Source organism: Vanessa atalanta, chromosome Z, assembly GCF_905147765.1.
Source record: "Vanessa atalanta chromosome Z, ilVanAtal1.2, whole genome shotgun sequence".
Taxonomy (NCBI): Eukaryota; Metazoa; Arthropoda; class Insecta; order Lepidoptera; family Nymphalidae; genus Vanessa; species Vanessa atalanta.
The window spans coordinates 5,860,008-5,878,632 of record NC_061902.1 but is presented as its reverse complement, the minus strand read 5'-3'; the positions used below and the strand labels follow the sequence as shown (position 1 = coordinate 5,878,632).

Sequence of the window (18,625 nt, the reverse complement as noted above, 5' to 3'; positions counted from 1 at the left end):
TAGTCACTTAGTGTAATAACGAATTGTAATAAAAGAAACAAGAAATCAACTAAAATATACAAAATTTGCTTTATTATTTATAGATAAGTAACTCAAGAAACTTTCATGCTAAATAATTAGTATAAGTAATAGTAGCTCAAATAGATAAGAAACGGAAAAAATAATTAAAGAAATACAAGAAAACTTAAAATCTGCATGAAAATCTTTCAAAAGTAAGTAGGTAGTAGGAGTAATTCTCGACAGCTGTTGTTGTTCGGAATAACCCTTTTTTTAAATGTTAAGTACATTTAAAAAAAGGGTTATTCCGAAGGGTATGTAGATATTACTTTTACAAGTTTTACATACCTAAAGTAATACATATTTTTTATTAATTACGAGTTAAGGAACGCTAATACACTAACTTAAGATGCGTGAAGATTTATATGAGTGTGTACCGTGCACCTATAAGCTATTCATTACATTTTTTAATATGTTTTTATTTTAAAAGTGAAAGGCTCAGATTATTGTTAAACAAGACATTGTGGAACATCGTGTTTCTAGAGATTTACCATGTGTGCCAATGCGCGTGTATGGCCAGGGTAGTAAAAAAGCCCAGAGTTTTTTTTAATGAAATTATATTAGTTTTTATTGCTATTATTTTCAAATGTCGTTTTTAATTAAAAAAAAAATAAACGAGATAAAACATTTTGATCGCACATTAAAGCGCCGATTGACACACAATATTAATTTAAAACCTGAAACGACGACTTTTTTAATACTTCAAAAGTGCTGTCACTTTTATTTACTTGGTGGTAGGGCTTTGTGCAAGCCCTTCTGGGTAGGTACCACCCACTCATCAGATATTCTACCGCCAAGCATCAGTACTCAGTATTTTTGTGCTTCGGTTTGAAGGTAAGCAATAGTTAATATTTCTTACAGCGCCATTGTCTTTGGGCGGTAGTGACTACTTACCATCAGGTGGCCTATTTGCTCGTCCGCCAACCGATATCATAAAAAAAAATTATTACGCCGTCAAATTCTGTAAAAAATTATGTAAGCAAAAAAATACGCAAAATTTTGACTTGAAATTTAGTTCAAATTTTTATTTGTTACTGATGACTTAGAAAGTATGAACACAAAACCTCAACACATTTCGTTTGGTGTTGTCCGGTTATATTTAAATGTTTATCGTTGACGGTAGGTTAGTTTTAATTAGAATTATTACTAAAATTAATAATTAAAATAAAAAAAAATCTAACTATACATGTAAAATGTATTATGTGGATTTCATAATTTTATATAAGATTTAAAAATTTCGTCTTCTCCATTAAAAGTTGTTTTGCTTTGTTGTAAATATACATACATATTAAGTTATTTCTTTTTTTACTTATATATTTCTTGGTTTTAAGTTTTTGTGTGACTTAAGAAATTGGTATACTTTTCGGTTATTGTGTATGTTTTATGTCTTTTTATACAAAAAAAACATCTTAATTAATATTTGTCTTAAACTCTTATATAGCCTGCAAATTAATGCGTACTCTATGTATAAATATTTTTATGTTTAATTATATATTTGGGGGCGGTGACATTTACACTTTTACATTTCGTATGTATTTCATTGTACATATTTATTGGACATTTCTGACAAATTCCGATTGACGTTAGTAAACGATATAATAAAAAATATGGGTTCGCACGTGACATTGGTGAAATAATCTGTGCCCTTTTGGCACAAATAAAGGCCACAAAAAAAATGTGGTGTTTTTTTATTACCCTGGCAGCTCTACAGGCGCATAATCGCATATATGTATTTCTACAGGGCTGTCACGTACACATGGTTAAAAACACTATTATTTTCGTTTCACGCGTTTTAACTGCCTTTGTTTTATAATCTGAGATCAAAATCATCAAATTCAAAGTTATTTAGACTATGTTTAATGGTATCGTAGTATAAATGAAATAATAAAAAATAACAGATTGTATTTTTTTAATATACCTTTATATTATGCTTAAATATAATTGAATAGATAATTTTTCTTTGTTATAACAAAGGTACATGCCATTACATGCTAATTGAAGTGAAATTATATTATTTATTATAAATATAGTAATATTCTGCTCTGGATGGAGTGACGTTTATTAGAGTAGAGTAGAGTTACAAAAAAAAAACAATGATTAAGCAATCATTGTATAAATTATTTATACTACTAAAAATTTGAGTTAAATTTATCAAAACACATAATTTTTTATTTGAATAATTATCTTACGAGCTTATTGTTTTTTTGTTAATTTTGTCTCATTCATGATTTATCCCTATTGAAATAAAATCAATATGAATATCATAATCAATACGATGATGGGACGTTATTGAATCTTATAGAAATGCTATGAAAGAGACTTCTGGTTTGAACATTTATTATTATCTAATAATAAATACTCGGTGTTTTATTAATGCTTAGCAATAATTATTAAATTTAATTTCAAGGCGAGCAACATTTATACTTTTTTTTTTTGAGGCGCCAACTAGTGGTCAATATCCGTAGTTTCTTATTGATATCTCTCACTTCGGGTTCATGTTGTATTATCTCGATCATTTGTGCTACTTTGTGACAAATCTAATGTTTATTGAATATGTGTTTGTGTTTAGTTTATACCGGGGTTTAATTTATTAAAAATCTTATCTCAATGTTCGTGTCGTGCGACAAGTTCGTTTCAAAACCAATGACATTATATGAACTCGATGTGCGTTTTGGCCATTTTACTTGGCTTGCGTTGGTGATTCGTATATAGTCACGTGACCAAAGTGGTTTTCGGATCAATGGCGCCAAATGACTATTACAGAAAATGTACGTAAAAATGCGTTATTATCTGTTTGTAATTACTTTAAACATAATGAATGCCTAATCGACTTTTACACTGCTATACACACATACGTATATATCTATATCCAAATGTATAGGAATAAAATGATGCGTAGGACTCACGTCAATCTGGCAACAAAACAGTGCTGCTATCTATGTTGTCAATTTTGTTATGTAGTGTAATGGAAGACTATCCGTCTGATAAATATTTACGGTAGATATTACAAAATGGAATTGTTGGAATCCATCATAATGCTAAGTGAGTGGATTTTTACATTTGTAATTGACGTATATGTATGTAAAAGGGTACACGATAAAACTAATATGCCCGCCTCTCTTCTCGGAGCTTCCGAGCAATCCGCAGGCCCGCCATACATTTTACTCGTGAAATAGTGAAACGTCAAACGAGATTGTTGTTAATTGTCTTTAATATCTAAAAAAAAACCTATGTTTTGGATTTTGAACTTATTATTTTTGTAAGTTTGTATTAAAACTTGATTGCCTGATAATTTTTATCGCGATTTAATCGATGCCAAGTACTGAGTTGACATATTTGATTCTAAACGTCAAAGTGCATTTTTACCTAAAGTTATTATTCTATATAAATGGTTTTAACTCTATCATGGGTTTATTCATTCTTATAATTAGTTTTTTCATACTCATGTAACTTTAATCATACACATTTAATTCACTGCACTATTACTAAAAACACATACTGCTGTAAATATTTTCAAGTAGATAATAGTATATATGTATAATTTATAATAGTATATTTTGATGCTAGAACAATACTTTTGTTGCAGGTTGCACTTATTTTGTGGTTGCAAACTAAAATGTCATCATGTGAATAATGTGACATTCTACACAATGTTGCTTCCGCGTTCTAAGTGTAAAGCAGTGAAGGGTTCGTGAACATGTAGGTTGTGAATAAACTAAACAAGATGTCGTTGCGAGGCACAAAGCGGGCGTCTGGGATGCGTGGGGAGGAGGCGGGTGCATCCAAGCGTCGACGGACAGACAACGAAGAGGCACTTTGGCAGCTTCGGCCTGTCAGTGACCTCAAGATGTCATCTATATATAATAGAAGTGCCTCTGAGGCACCTGCTGAACTATTCAGGTTTGTGTGACAGCTTATTGATAATACATAAAGTTCAATTGTATATGTGTAATTGAATTATTCATAATTATATTGTATATTATCCGCTATGCGATTATAATAAATATTATAAATAGAATAAGCATCTACTAAAATCATTTTAACAGTAATAAAATTATTTGAATGTTATATTGCTGTGCAAACTTAAAAACATATCTGTTAAGAGAGCTGTATTTATTAATATAATTAAAATGAATTAGTATTTTGTTATTGCAAAGAAGTTGCTCTATTATTTATGTGACTATAAAGCAATGCGAAAATATGTTCTTTGTATTTTATGTTAACTGTGCAAAATTGCTTTGCCTTAAAAATTGCTTTCTGTATTATCCTGTTTCAGTTAAAGTCAAGTTGATAGTTTTCATTAAAACCAGAATAAGAGAATTGATATTTGTATTGATGTAAACAAACATGAACTAAATCTATAGAACAAATCCACAACACGGTCTGTGTTATGCAGAAATGTTACAACCCACGAAAACATTGATAAAATTTATTAAGATATGATCTTTCATGAAAAACAATATTTTGAATTAAAAAAAGAGACATCTAGTGTCAATAAATTTTAATAATAACATTATGTAACAGGGTTATTGTTTTGTTTTACAATTTAATAAAAATTTCAGTGTTGATATAAATTGGTACTTTTCTGTACAACATAGTCCAATTATTTAAAATGAATATGAGATATAGGTTTTAATTAGCATTTGCTGAGCTATATTTATTAAGATTTCTTATTCTTCAAAATAATCAGTAACTTATTATTTTAAAAAAACTAGTTTTTCTGTAATTCATTGAAACCTAATTCTAAACAAATTAATTATAAGATTTAAAAAGGAATGATTTTTTAAAAAAAAAAAACTTTGTTAAACCATTTTATGGACAACTATTAACTGTTTCACATAATAAAATTTAAACTTTTAATATTAATTTTGAGAATAAATTCAAATCAACAAATTAATGTGAGTATGTTACAATAGCTGTTCATAAACTTAAATTGAGTTTGTATTTATTGGACACTAGATAAGGCATATTGAAAGTTATACTATGATTATTCTTATTATGTTATATGATTTGCCATGTATTTAAACATTGCTAAAATTAATGCGACAGTTATTTGGTAGAATTATTGTGAAAAGTGTTTATATATTTGTATTTATTGTTGATAATATTTAATTTTTTTTATGAATCAATATCAAGTTAATGATAGAAGTGTTTTTCCCAGTAAAAAATAAAATTAACACTTTTCAGTAAGTAATTTATTGTGATTTATATTACTATTTATGATATGTGTAGTTATTTATATATAGACTTAAGGAACTTAACTAAATTTAGTGAATAATAGTTTGACTAAGTTACTTTTTATATTTGTAAAAGATATATTAGGTCAAACAAAAAAAAAATTAATATATATTACTGTATATTTATTTGACTAAATTTCTTAATTGTAAATATTTGCACTAGCTAGCTTTAAAAAAATTGGTTTCGTCATTTATGCTGGCTCTATATATCAAAATTACTATATAAAATTTTCATATTTTTGTAACTAATTTAAATAAGGTATAAGGTATACCTTACTTAAATAATTATGCTAATAATTGATTTCTAAAGCTAAGACATCTTGTAATTTTCACACTTTGCTATATGTACTTTCAGCATTGTAAATGATATAATATGTAACTGTTAAGGATTTGAGTAAGACAAATTAATAACATAAAAATTATTTTAAATAGTTATTAAAAACATATTACATGAAAATTCCAGGAAAGATCTCATCAGTGCAATGAAGTTACCTGACTCGGAACCATTAACACCGAGCGAGTACTGGATCATCAATGATGCTTGGAAACAGGACTGGGAACGAGGGGTACAAGTACCTGTTAATCCTGATTCGTTACCAGCTCCCAAAGTTAAAATCATTTTGAATCCACCACCACCCAATTTTGAAGAATTTAAATTGTAAGTTTGTTGAATCAAAGTAGAGATTTTTACAATACAATATAACGAAAATTTGTTTTTTCATGTTTTATTACAAAAATTGTCAACAGACCTACGGACAAATACATTCACCTGACACAAGATGCTCAGTACCAGGTCGAAGTCCATTTACTGAGTTCAACTCCGGCACAAGCAGAAGCTGCTTGCAGCTATGACTTGGATGCAACTGATACAGCTTGGTTAAAATTGCTAAATGCTGAAAGAGCAAGAGCAGGAGCAACATCAGTATCCGAAGACCAGTTCGAAAAAGTAATTGAAGAACTAGAGGTAAGTTATTTATACAATAAATTATTTGATTTAGTTAGATAAGTTTGTGCAAGTACTTAAAGTATTGTGTGCTTTTGGCGCGTGAAATAAGTTAGCCCAATTCAAACTGTTTAATAAAGTCTAAGATTATAAATTCTATAGAAGCCATGAAACAAGATATGTTTGTAGACTTGACTTTTAGTTTTCATATCATTGCTATTTATTATAATAAATAAGGGTTATTAATTTAAAAAAGGAATATTACACATAATGATAACAAATATCTTTTTATAATAAATATGAATGCAAAAATGATAATTGAATATATGCAGACATTTGTATTTGTCTACCAGGTCTTTGAATGATGAAATTTGTATTTTTAACTAATGAGAAGAAATAACAAATACATGAAAAAAAATATTTACATTAAATTAATAATGAATAATGAAAAGAACATTCAGAACAATTTAAAGTTAATGGATAAAAATAATGGAGGCTTAGTTATAAAAGTAGCAATACAAGCTTACTAATATTACACTACAAAAGAATAATTAAATATATTTCTCTCATGGATTGCCGAATGAGGAGAGTGTACTTAGATAAAGATATATTTAAATATGAAGACTTAAAAGAGAACTTTCAGGGTGGAAAATGTAAATGACAGCAAAGCAAGTTTTGTTTTGATGTCCTATACAAAATAAAAATATATTGAATGTATTAATTTCACACATCTACATTAGGCATTTTCTCAAACTTTATAACAGCTGTTGTAGATACAACAACTACTATTGTTACTTAGAGTCTTAAATTTTTTTATGAAGGAGATGTCATAATAATGAGCAATTAATTAAGACAAGCTCTTCTAACTCTATTATAATGGTGACAATATATACTATAAGTTTGTATAACTATAACTCCCTTATGGGTAATATATGTAGCTATATATTGTTATAGTTCTCAACTTTAGTTCTGTCCCAAATCAACTAAAAATGCTACTGATTTGGTCATGAATTGATTAACTCATTTCAAATGATAGTTTAATAAGATTTTTATTAAAAAAACTGCAATGTGCATCTGATAATAATTAAATCTTAAGATTTTGATTATCATGTTTGAAGCAATGAGGCAACTGTGCTGCAAATATTAATAATTTTTAAATATGAAGTAACAAACACATATTATAATTATCAAATTGAAAATATTGTTTTAAATATATAAAAACTAAGCTCACTTCAATTATTATTTATTAATGTCACGATATATATTTATTAATCTCAAAATTAATAGAAATATATTGAGTCAAGCGATGGTTCAATCAGTGCTAATAGTTTAATTTCACTCCTAGCTCAATGTATTCTTATAATGAACCTATAATCATCTATAAAAATTTGAAAAATATATGTAAATCAAATTGAATGCATTTTCCATGTCTTTGGTAGGACAATGTGCAAGTCCATCTGGGTAGTTACGAAGGGTGAGGCAGTCAATGTAGTGGTTGGCAGCACATTGATGATGTAAGGAATCGCTTACACTTCTTGGTGTTGATACCACGGGATGTCGATGTCGGGAGATGCCTTAATTATGCCAAATGTGTTGCCTCACGTGTAGTCAATCTCATCATATGTCCAAGCCAAGCCACATACCTCATTTAGACATTTTGCACCTATGAAGTCATATAATTGCAAATTATTAAAAAAGCCGAATCATATAGTTTTCATTTTTTTTAAATGGAACAATCATATATATTTACATATATATTCAGACAAATGACATGTTTTTTCACCTGTTAATAAGTATTTAAATTATCTATGCTGAAGTTTATTTTTGGTGCGAAATTTAGGGCTCTGATGTTCTTAATGTAGTGATGTGTAACGGAGTGTACCGTCATCATCAGAATTTTTTATTAGAAATTCAAGGTATTACTAAAATAAATTTATTAAATGAAGTTTTAGTGTCATTCAAATCCATTGATGTTCATTAATACAATAATGTAAAATGATGTAAAAATATGAAAAAGCAGTGTATGAATTGTATGTATGTGTTGAGTGATATTCTATGTATGATGAGGTATTTGTGTTACCATTTTAATAATGTATGAGATATGTTTGAATGGGTGTTGTCGTTACACATTTTTCTTTGGTGACATTTTAATTCATATTGATATGCAATGATGGCATTGCATATCTCTCAGACAACTATGGTTGATATAGTAAGACGATATTAATGTCTATGCATAGAATATAACATACCATGGTCTTTGTTGTCGTTTTTAGATTATTTGTTATATTCGAGTACCATTGTCTTAAATATTTGTTTTAACCGATTTTATTTAGAGATATGTTAAAGTTACAAAAATACCTTTGTCAATATCACTTTCATTCTCAAAGTTTAAATTATTGATTTGATTGAGTTAGAAATTTAAGATAGAAGATTAGAAAAGTAGTCCTAAAACAGCTTTAATTTTTTTAATTCTATTTTGAATAAATCGTTATATATATATTTGATTTATTTCGTGTTCAAGCTTAAATTTTCATGGGAATAAATAACGTTATATAGCCTTAGAACAAACATACATAAGAATAAATACATAATGTTGGTTGAGTATATAGTATTTAAGAGTGCGTCAGTCCATTTATTTAACTTCCTGTTCCTGGCAAAGAAGTACTGGCGTCTCCGCCTGAAAATGTATGTGTAAATAGCGCGCAGGAATCTGTTCTAGTGTTTGCCCTACTTCGCCTAATTATTTTATGGATACATTTTAGTTTATCCATTAATAAGTATATTGTTATATATATCATATTTTGTATATTTATATATGTAATAAATTTATATATAAATATATATGTATAATATTATATATATGGATCAGTGCATTTTATCTGAGTGTCATCACGCGGGTTTGTGTTGGCAATGGTGGTTCTCTAAAGCGTGCACAACAGTATGCTGTGCACTTCACCAGATGTACGTTCACCTTTATTCTCAGTTAGACTAAGGGTTAACGACTAAATTTTTTTTTTAAATACCTTTAATCGAGAGTTATTTTTTTATCTTATCTGAATTGTTATTTTTTCCACGTATTAATGTAAAATATATGTTTTAGGTTCGAACTTGGGACAAGATTCAAGCCATCATCAAATCTGAAGAAGGTTTAGGCATTGAATATGATGAAAACGTTATTTGTGACGTATGTCGATCACCAGACTCCGAAGATGGAAACGAGATGGTGTTTTGTGATTCTTGTAACATTTGCGTGCATCAAGCTTGTTATGGAATCACTGTTATACCAGATGGTGTGTCTTTTTTCTATAATAAATAAATATTATTTATTATTACCATTATTAATTAATATATTAATTTTTAGGTCAGTGGCTGTGTCGTCCTTGCGGTGCTGGTATTAGGCCAACTTGTGTGTTGTGCCCTAATCTTGGTGGGGCTATGAAAAGTACACCATCCGGTCATAAATGGGCTCACGTCAGCTGTGTCCTATGGATCCCTGAAGTTTCTATTGGGTGTGCAGAAAAAATGGAACCAATAACTAAAATAACCTCCATTCCTGCTTCACGTTGGTCTTTGGTGTGTGTTTTGTGCCGTGAGCGTAAAGGAGCTTGTATTCAATGTTCGGTAAAGACTTGTAAGACTGCCTATCATGTTACTTGTGCATTTAAACATGGACTAGAAATGCGTGCAATAATAGAAGATGAAAACGCTGATGATGGCGTTAAGTTGCGTTCGTATTGCCAAAAGCATAGTGTTAATTCGAAAAAAGAAAAGTGCCCTGGTTCTGGCTCAGAAGAAGAAGAAGTGAAGAGAAAGCGACGAAAAGACATGACGTCGGAAGAAAAGACGCAAGCCCGTGCTGCACGTCTTCAAGAGATAGAAGGAGAATTTGATCGTCATGTCTGCGTAAAAGATATAAGTGCGCATCTAATCGATGTTGATCAAGATGCTATTACTTACATTTATAATTACTGGAAACTAAAAAGGCGCGCAGCACATAATCGTCCTTTGCTGCCACCTAAATCAGACGATAATGAGCTATTGACTCATAGACAAGAACAAGCTGACCTTGATAAAATGAAAATGTTTGTTCAGCTGAGACAAGATTTAGAGCGAGTACGAAACCTATGTTATATGGTTAGTCGTAGAGAAAAACTATCTCGTTCATTCTTTCGCATGAGAGAACAGACATTTCACAAACAAGTGGCAGTGTTAAGTTCAGACCATACTATTGCAGGCGCAGACCTGGCAGCTATCATAGAAGCTAATCATGGTCCATCAATATATGATAGATTATATTCCCATGCTAATGCGCCTGACCACAAAAACGACTTTGATAATCTTCTAGCCCGTATAGCGCCTCAAGATTCAAGCGATGATAAGAAAAAGGACCGAAATGGTCTGGTCCGGGGGTCAAAATCAGCAAATCCTTATAAGAAACATTACGTAAACGGGTCTCGACGAAGTGGAAGCATGTATAGTGGCCTATCAAGCGAAGAAAGCGGTACAGAAGTTAGTCGTACTGCTAAATATCGTGGTCGCACCATTGGTTCAAGTACAGATGACGATGTGAAAAAACCGGCTACATCGCCAAAGAAAAAGGTCTCACCGAAAGGAAAAGGAAAGAAATCTCCAAAGAAGCCGGAAAGGAAGAAAAGAAAAATACCACAATCTAAAGCAGTTATTGAAAGTAGCAGTGAAGATGACACTATAAAATCTAGATTAATGATAATTAAAAAAGATAGGTCTCGTAGTAAGACCCTACAACAAATGGAAAAAGAAATGACAGCAGGAAAAACTGGTCAATCTGGAACAGATAGCGACGATTTGATTCCCATCAGAACAACGAGAAATAGTAAATTTCCCGTCGATATATATTCGGATAGTAGTGATACAGCGTCTGTTAAAGAAGAAATTAAGTCTGATAAATCGAAACCTAAAAATGAGAGGTCTAAATCTGAGAAAACTAAAATTGTTAAATCTCCAAATGAAAATGATTCACAGCAGCCCTTACCTCGAACTAAAGCTGCTATGAAAGAATTCATTTCAACACAACCCGAAAAGAAAAAAGCTGTAGAAGATAAACCAGCTCCAAAGAAGAGAGGGAGAAAACCTTCCAACAAAGAGAAAAAGCCACTCATTAAAACTGAATCAGATGATGAAGCAAAGAATAAAGAAAATATTAAATTTGCTAAACAGAAAGATAATCCTACAGATTTAATTGTACCACAACGTCAAGCTGCCAAAAAAGCTTCAGAAAATATGCGTTCTACAACTACAGTTAAAAAAGATGAATCAGGTACTGATAAACAAGTGAGCGGAGATGATGCTAAATCGAAACCGAAAATAAAATCAAAGGGAAAGGAGGCTAAAGATATCCCAGAAAGAGTAGGAAGGAAAAAGTCTTCTAAAGATCAAGATAAAGAGCCCATATCATACGTTCCACAAAGACAAGCAGCAAAAAAGGCAGCTGCACATATAAAGAGTGGGCTGGGAACAAAAGCTGCACCGACGGAAACAAATGATAGTGAGAAGAAGAAAGAAACAGATAAAAGCGAAACCAAGAACTCGCCGAAAAAAGAAGATTCTAAAAGATCAAAATCACCAGTGAAGGAGAGCTCCAGTTCGTCATCTAATTCTAGTAGCAGTAGTTATTCATCATCATCAAGTTCAGAAGAAGAACATGAAAAACCTGGCATGAAACCAACAGCTAAAGCTCGTGAAATTAAACCAGCCACTAGGCAACCATCTATGTTTTCGCCCCCAGGCTCTAGACCGACAGTGGACTTGCCCTTTCTTGACAAGGTGTCAAAACCATTGTCTTCAACTAGTGCCTCGAGTGATTCTGACAGCTCTAAGGGATCAAGATTTTCCGGCTCTGGAAGTCCCTCTCCCAAACGTCCCCGTAGACGCCGAAAGAAGAAGAGTATCTCAGTTGATGCGTCCCCTCGCAAGGCCCCTGACAAGAAGCTTAAAACTTCCGAACGGGAGTCCGAGTGTGGGGTATCATCACCGCCTACTGAAGGAGAGAAATCGAGCAGACCCAACGACACGCGTGCTGCCACGCGTGCTCGGACCAGAAGCACTACTACAAGCGGAAATTTGCCTAATAAGTCTGATGCCCGACAGAGAAAACCATCTAAAGACTTCTCAGGACATACCTCTACATCCAATAAAATATCCAAAGAGACCAGCGAGCCCATTGAATTTACAGCTCCGAAACGGAAAACGGACGAGGAGATAAAGAAAGACATCGTGTTACCAACAGCTGATCTATCAAAAACTGACTCAAAGTCAACAAAGTCGGCTAAAATCAAGCGTCCTAGTCTGTCTATTGAAGATAATAAAGAAGAAAAAGTTAAAACGAATGATAATGAGACAGTTCCTCAGAAAAAGTCAAGTCCAAGAAAAAGTACGGAATTGAAACACAAAGTTGTAGCTAGTAGGAGAATGAGCATTATAGATCCTCCTACAACGGAAATTTTATCACCCCCAAAAGAAACTCGAGAACACAAAATAAATGAAAAGCGTTCTAGTAGACGAGATTCACAGGCTAAGGATCGATCTCATCTTTCTCCAATCAAGAAAACTATTGTTACCATCGAAAATGCACCACCTGTGGAAATAATAGAAAAGAAACACCCAACTATTATGAATGACTTCCCTGATTCTGATAAAAACTGGCTACCGAAAGCACTAAGCCCCAATGTTCATCCACCCCCTGTAGAAAAGCCAGGTGATCATGAAAAATACATGACCGAAGATAAGTCACTGGACTCAGATTGTGCAGATAAAAGTAGTATTAAAATGATTGCCAAAATACAAGCCAATTTAAACGAAAATACCATGATTAAGTCACCAAAGACACCAATGGATGCCCGAACAATTGATCCTATGGATGTGGACAATCCTATTTCGAGGACAATTAGAAAACGTTCAATACTAGATACAGAAAAGAAATTTATTACCCAAGACTCCAGTCACGTTCAAGGAGTGGAAATATCAAAGAGTGCTAAAATACCATCTACTCTTAATCCTTTCCCTAATAGAGCTATGTTTTCGCCTCAGCCTAAAGATAACGAACTGTTCGAATTTGACATGCTTGCGGTTGATGATGGATTCAATCATGAAGAAATGATGAAACCTTTTACATCTTATCCAGAAATATTTTTGCAAGAGGTTTCTAAAGAACAGGGCGTTCAAGAAACATTAAACTTGGTTGATAGGCTTCGAATGCAATTAAATAAAAAAGCACCTACTGAAAATGTTCCTCATGAGGATGGGGTAATGAATGATAAAGATACACGAGATGACGAGGAAGGACGAGATGATTCTACAAATAAAGAAAAGAGTGAATGTGAAATATTGTCTGGAAAGACAGATAATATTAAAGTCTCCACGAAAGATACTGAAACTTCTAATCACTTTTCAGAGTCAGGAGAAAGTATTGATCCTATAAGAGAGAGAAGGATTTCAGAGAATAAAGAAGATCAAAATAATCCTATGAACTCTAATGAAAAATGGATGGATCTAAATATAACTCAAAATGAAAATGAATCCCAACAAGATCTGTCGAGTGAATCAAAATATGATATTGCTTCATATACTGAAGATTTTAAGGAACCCGCTACTGTTCAATCAATCAATTCTGTTTCAGAAGTTGGAGATTCAATATCGTTGTCCAAACAGAGTGATGATTCTCAATCTTTATCAGTTGTTGATCATTCTGTGCATAGTAATGACCATGAACTAACACAAGATAACCAAACCTATGATAATAATAATTCCGTAATACATTCTGATTGCGCTACCATATCGTCACCATATATAAGTCATGCTTCAAAGTGGAGAGAAAGCAAGATAACGACTCGAAGATCTTCAGCTTCAAGTACAAATTCAGAAGGATCTGTATGTTCTCAAAAAACAGATATAAAATCTCATCTTAATTGTGAATCTCGTCAAGGACCAGTGATGCCTGAAATTGACCCATATCCACCAATGCCAGCCTATTCATGTCGCGTCGAACCAACTATGCCTCTGAATCAATATACAAGCTATCCACCAAATGCCTCACCATTTTTGAGTACAATGGGTGCGTTACCATTGTTTGCTCCAGGAGCGTGTGCTTCATCACAGTTGCCATTACCGTCACCAGGTCCCGGATTATATGCGTCTGGATTACCTTATAATGCCACTCCATTATTACAATCTTTGCCTAAACCGGCTTTTTCTACTTTATGTGCTGCTTTCACTTCTTCATCACAAAATATTGCATTAACAACTGCAATGATTGCTTCGCCTACTCCAAAAGCTCTTGATTCTCCGCGAGATGATATCGATGTCACAAGTAGTGATAAAATGTCTATTCATGTCGTTTCTAGTCCTAGTCTCAGCATAGAGTCATATAATGAGTCAAGTAACACTAGAGCTCCTACAAAAATGTCCAATGACAGTAACGAGACTATTATGAGTTTAAACCATCAAGATTCAAAATCATCTCCAAAGACAACGAAAATCGTTACAAGATTCCCGGGCAAATCACCAGGTAAAAGTCCTGGTATCTCGCCTAAACAGAGTGATGCGTCAAAAGGCAGTAAACGATCAAGCAATAAAAGCAGTAGAAATCAAAGAGGGCGTGGGAGATCAAAAAGTCGTGGTAGTTACGCATCAGTGGACTACCTCGGTAACTCAATTCAAAGCAAATTAGTTGGTACAGTTTATGATTTTAACGAAGAAATTGCCAATGATGGTGTCGATCTTAAAGCATTAAGAGAGCGAAGAAAGTCTATAGATACTAAGGATGATAGAAAATCTGAGCATTCTTATAAAGATTCTTCACAATCTCCTCGTGTAGTAAGCCCCGAACCAGCGAGGACGGATAAAAGAACGGTTGAGTGTAAAGATGAGAAAAGTACAACACCTGAACCAGTTGATGAACCTCAATCACCTTCCAATAAGCCGAACTCTGAAAGAGGCCCAGGTTTCTCTCAAGTGCATCCAGTATTACCGGGACCCGTTGATATGCGTACTTATAATCCATTCGACAATCCCGCACCGACCACTGGCGACGCTTATCATAGTCATTTACTAGCTTTTGCAAGTGGTACAGCTGAACAACAATTAATAGAAATTGACGAAGAAGTGGAAAAACAACTGCATAGTGCTCTGATGGCTAGTAAGCCAAAAACGGGCGTTCCAGCGACAACGTCCGCACAAGAAATTAATGAGCCTGTTAAAGAAACTATATCCCAGTTACCTAAAGTGTCATTATCAGATTCAAGGAACCAATTGAAAGTAAAAATAAAAGGTCCTTTCTTAGATGCTAATTATTCCGCGAGTTCGGTACAACCAGTTGCACCACAACCACCTGCCCCAACTCACGAATCTAATACAAGTGTTTTAAATACTTCAAATAGTTCAACGAACACCATGATGTCAGGATCAACAAATCTTAGACGTATGCGGAAAAAAGAATTATTACGCCAATATTGGACACAGGACATGAATATGGATGATCCAACTAATGCATCTACCATGGGAATAGCGCCGCCACCAGCTGCCCCTCAGCCTTTAGGTCGCGCTGTTATAACAATACCTAAAGCAGTGGCTTCTATGACGAGCATACCTACACGAGAAGATTACAAAATAACTGATAGCCCAGTAGAAAAGAAAAAACGAAAGACAACCAGTGGTCTCTCTCGAGAACTACGACATTTGGAAGTGAGCATGAATGACGATGTAGACCCAGCTGATGATGTTAAATTATCAAATTTCGTTGGCACATCAAGCCAGGCACATAAGAGGCGCGGTCGAGTATCTACAAAACCAAACCGCTCCAACGCAACATCACCAGTAGCTCCAAAATTGAAAATTAAAATAGGTTCCAACATTGTTCAACAAGTAAATGATGAAACGACCGGATTCCAATTTCGGCCTCCTAAAAAACGCCTTCAGGCTTCCATTCCTAAACCAAGCCTGGAAGATTTACGACGTGAAAGTATGAAGTATCGGCGTATGGTAATGGCCGATTTCGAAGAAGATGAAAAAACAAGTAAACACAAACCTACTAAGAGCGAAAAACGCAAAAAGAAGAAAGAAAAGAAATCGGAAAAAGAGAAACTTCAAGTGGTAAACAGTAAAAGTGAAAGTGCTACAAAGTTGATTATAAAGATAAAGCGTACTAAGGACGAGGAAAGAAAAGTAGCGGCAGGTTCGGAAGGCGGACCGATAGCCGGTGCAGCAGCCGCAGCGCCGGAACCGTCAGTCGATCCATTCGACTACGATCCAACGGCGCCGGACCCATTGGCTATCGATCCACCTTTCAGCTCTGAAGCTGCTTCGACCTTGCGTAGAATACGGACAGATAAAGTGACACCTATTCGTTTAAAATTGTCACGCAGCTCCCAGGGTTCGGGTTACGTTATGAAAGAGGCCGGTTCCTCCGGGCCGGGCTCGGAGGGGTCCAGTGTCGAGACGGCGGTGACATCCGCTCCTTCTACCTCGGCCTCGATTCCTATGACGGTTAATAAACACTGTGAAGTGAGGTGATATAAACCGCGTAAGAAGCGTTAAATATGGACAATGGACCTTAAATAACTAGTGTACAGTATTTATAAGTAATAACTGTAAATAGGTTTTTAAATAAAATTATCCTCTTTTAATTCTTGATGTAGTTTATTACATTATTTATTTGTATAAATGGAAAGCTCAATGATTAACTTAAAGTTACTCTAAGGTGTATTTTTGTGCATTTTGTGATGCGCAAGTAAATTTTATCATAACATATTATATATTTTTGTTAAAGTTACTATTTTACTTTGTGCCTCATAATATGGAATCTCATTAAACATATTATCATTGTAAATTGATATCGATATGTTAGGTATTTAATTCTCAAAGCTGCTCTATCACAATGTACATCACAGACTGGCATGGCATTGACTTTCAATTTATTTGATATAAATGTAGTAATTATTTTATATAAAAACATAATTTTAAATGTCCACGTATTATATATAAAAAAAATTATTTCATTTAGATAAATACTAATTTTATATATATAAAATATTAGTTAACAATTTGTCTGTGACAAATGCATAATAAATTATAATTTGAATAGTATATTTAATGATGAAGCTGGCTTCTCAAAGATTTTATATATTTTTTAAAGTGTTGTAATGAATTTAATTTTAGAACTATTGCTTGCTTTTATTTGTATTTCTTTTTTATATTTCGATTTGAATGACATTTATCACATTTTACTTAATATATTATTTTTGAAAAATATATGAACTGATATTTATTAACTTTTCGTTTTCAATGCCGTGCCCGTCAATAATAAATTGTATATTTATTTACCAGAACAAAAAAATTATAATCATAATATTTATAGCTCATGGCTCGGATTTTAACAAAGTAAATCATAGTTAAACTTTTAAATTTTGAGACAAGTATAAAATTGAGTAAAACATTATTATGTTAACCTCAAGTGGAAACCGTATATAATAATTAGCAGGTGATTCTGATAAAGTCCATTATTTTAAAAACGAGCAATGCCAACATCAGAGTCAATATTTTTCTGATATTTCAATGACGCGATATAGTTTTGGCTTAAAATTCAAATTTCTTACCACACCATTTCATTAATACGAGTTTAAGACTATTCAATGAAGTCATGATTTTAGCGATTTATTCATTTTGAAATGGCGTGACAGAGAAATAAGTCTTATGAATTATGTTTTTTTAAATTTCTGTTTGTATATCTTTAACGTACTGTAATTATTTATAATATAAATTAATTTGGAAATGTAGAAACTGTATATTGGACTGATTGGCATGTCGATTTTATAAAGCGATATTTTCTACATCTGTTATGTGCAATATTTGGCAATACTCATCGGGATAGTCAAGGTTGATTGAAGGCCTAGATGGGGGTGTGTTAGTTTTAAGTGCATGTTCGTTAATCATAAATTATGTCGTAAAAATTATTTTATATTGTAAATATTCGGTTCTAAGGCGCTATGACGGCGACTTTGCCTCCTTAAAATGACATCTTAAACCGAACATATTGAAAAGCTGAAATCATGATATGTATTATGTACTCCTTAATTATTATATACTCCGTAAAATTAATGTATGTCTGTCGATACTTATCATCTCAATGTCGTGTATTTATAGTCATGCATTCAGCCTTTCAACTTGGGTTTGAGAAATTGCTAATGCTTTATCTCAATTTGGATCTACGCGATGGCAATGCTTTTGTCCCCAGTCAGTTTGATACTCGTCCGAGACATGTTGATATATACCAACCAAACCATAGCGTCGATCCACGTCGATGATATTTTATACGGACTACAACAAATGATATTGCGAAACATCTTGCGGGCTGGAC

At 32.8% G+C, this 18,625-nt stretch overlaps 1 protein-coding gene across 2 annotated transcripts; it reads left to right on the top strand.

Annotated features, from left to right (window-relative positions):
- Positions 1-2,551: 2,551 nt before the first annotated feature.
- Positions 2,552-17,233, top strand: LOC125075796 (PHD finger protein rhinoceros). 2 transcript variants are annotated; one of them, XM_047687557.1, is made up of 6 exons: positions 2,552-2,825; positions 3,644-3,957; positions 5,758-5,952; positions 6,042-6,258; positions 9,338-9,527; positions 9,599-17,233. In XM_047687557.1, the coding sequence occupies exons 2-6, from the start codon at positions 3,782-3,784 to the stop codon at positions 16,780-16,782; spliced, it is 7,962 nt and encodes a 2,653-aa protein (XP_047543513.1). In that variant the 5' UTR covers positions 2,552-2,825; positions 3,644-3,781; the 3' UTR covers positions 16,783-17,233. The 2 variants fall into 2 exon arrangements, with proteins under 2 accessions (XP_047543513.1, XP_047543514.1); XM_047687558.1 differs by lacking the exon at positions 2,552-2,825 and adding an exon at positions 3,018-3,099.
- Positions 17,234-18,625: the final 1,392 nt, after the last annotated feature.

Bases quoted from the DNA above. Each gene is read 5' to 3' on its own strand.
- LOC125075796 (XM_047687557.1), top strand. From the start codon at position 3,782: ATGTCGTTGCGAGGCACAAAGCGGGCGTCTGGGATGCGTGGGGAGGAG. The intron at 5,953-6,041 runs GTAAGTTTGTTG...AATTGTCAACAG, and splicing joins AATTTTGAAGAATTTAAATT to ACCTACGGACAAATACATTC. The intron at 6,259-9,337 runs GTAAGTTATTTA...TATATGTTTTAG, and splicing joins AAGTAATTGAAGAACTAGAG to GTTCGAACTTGGGACAAGAT.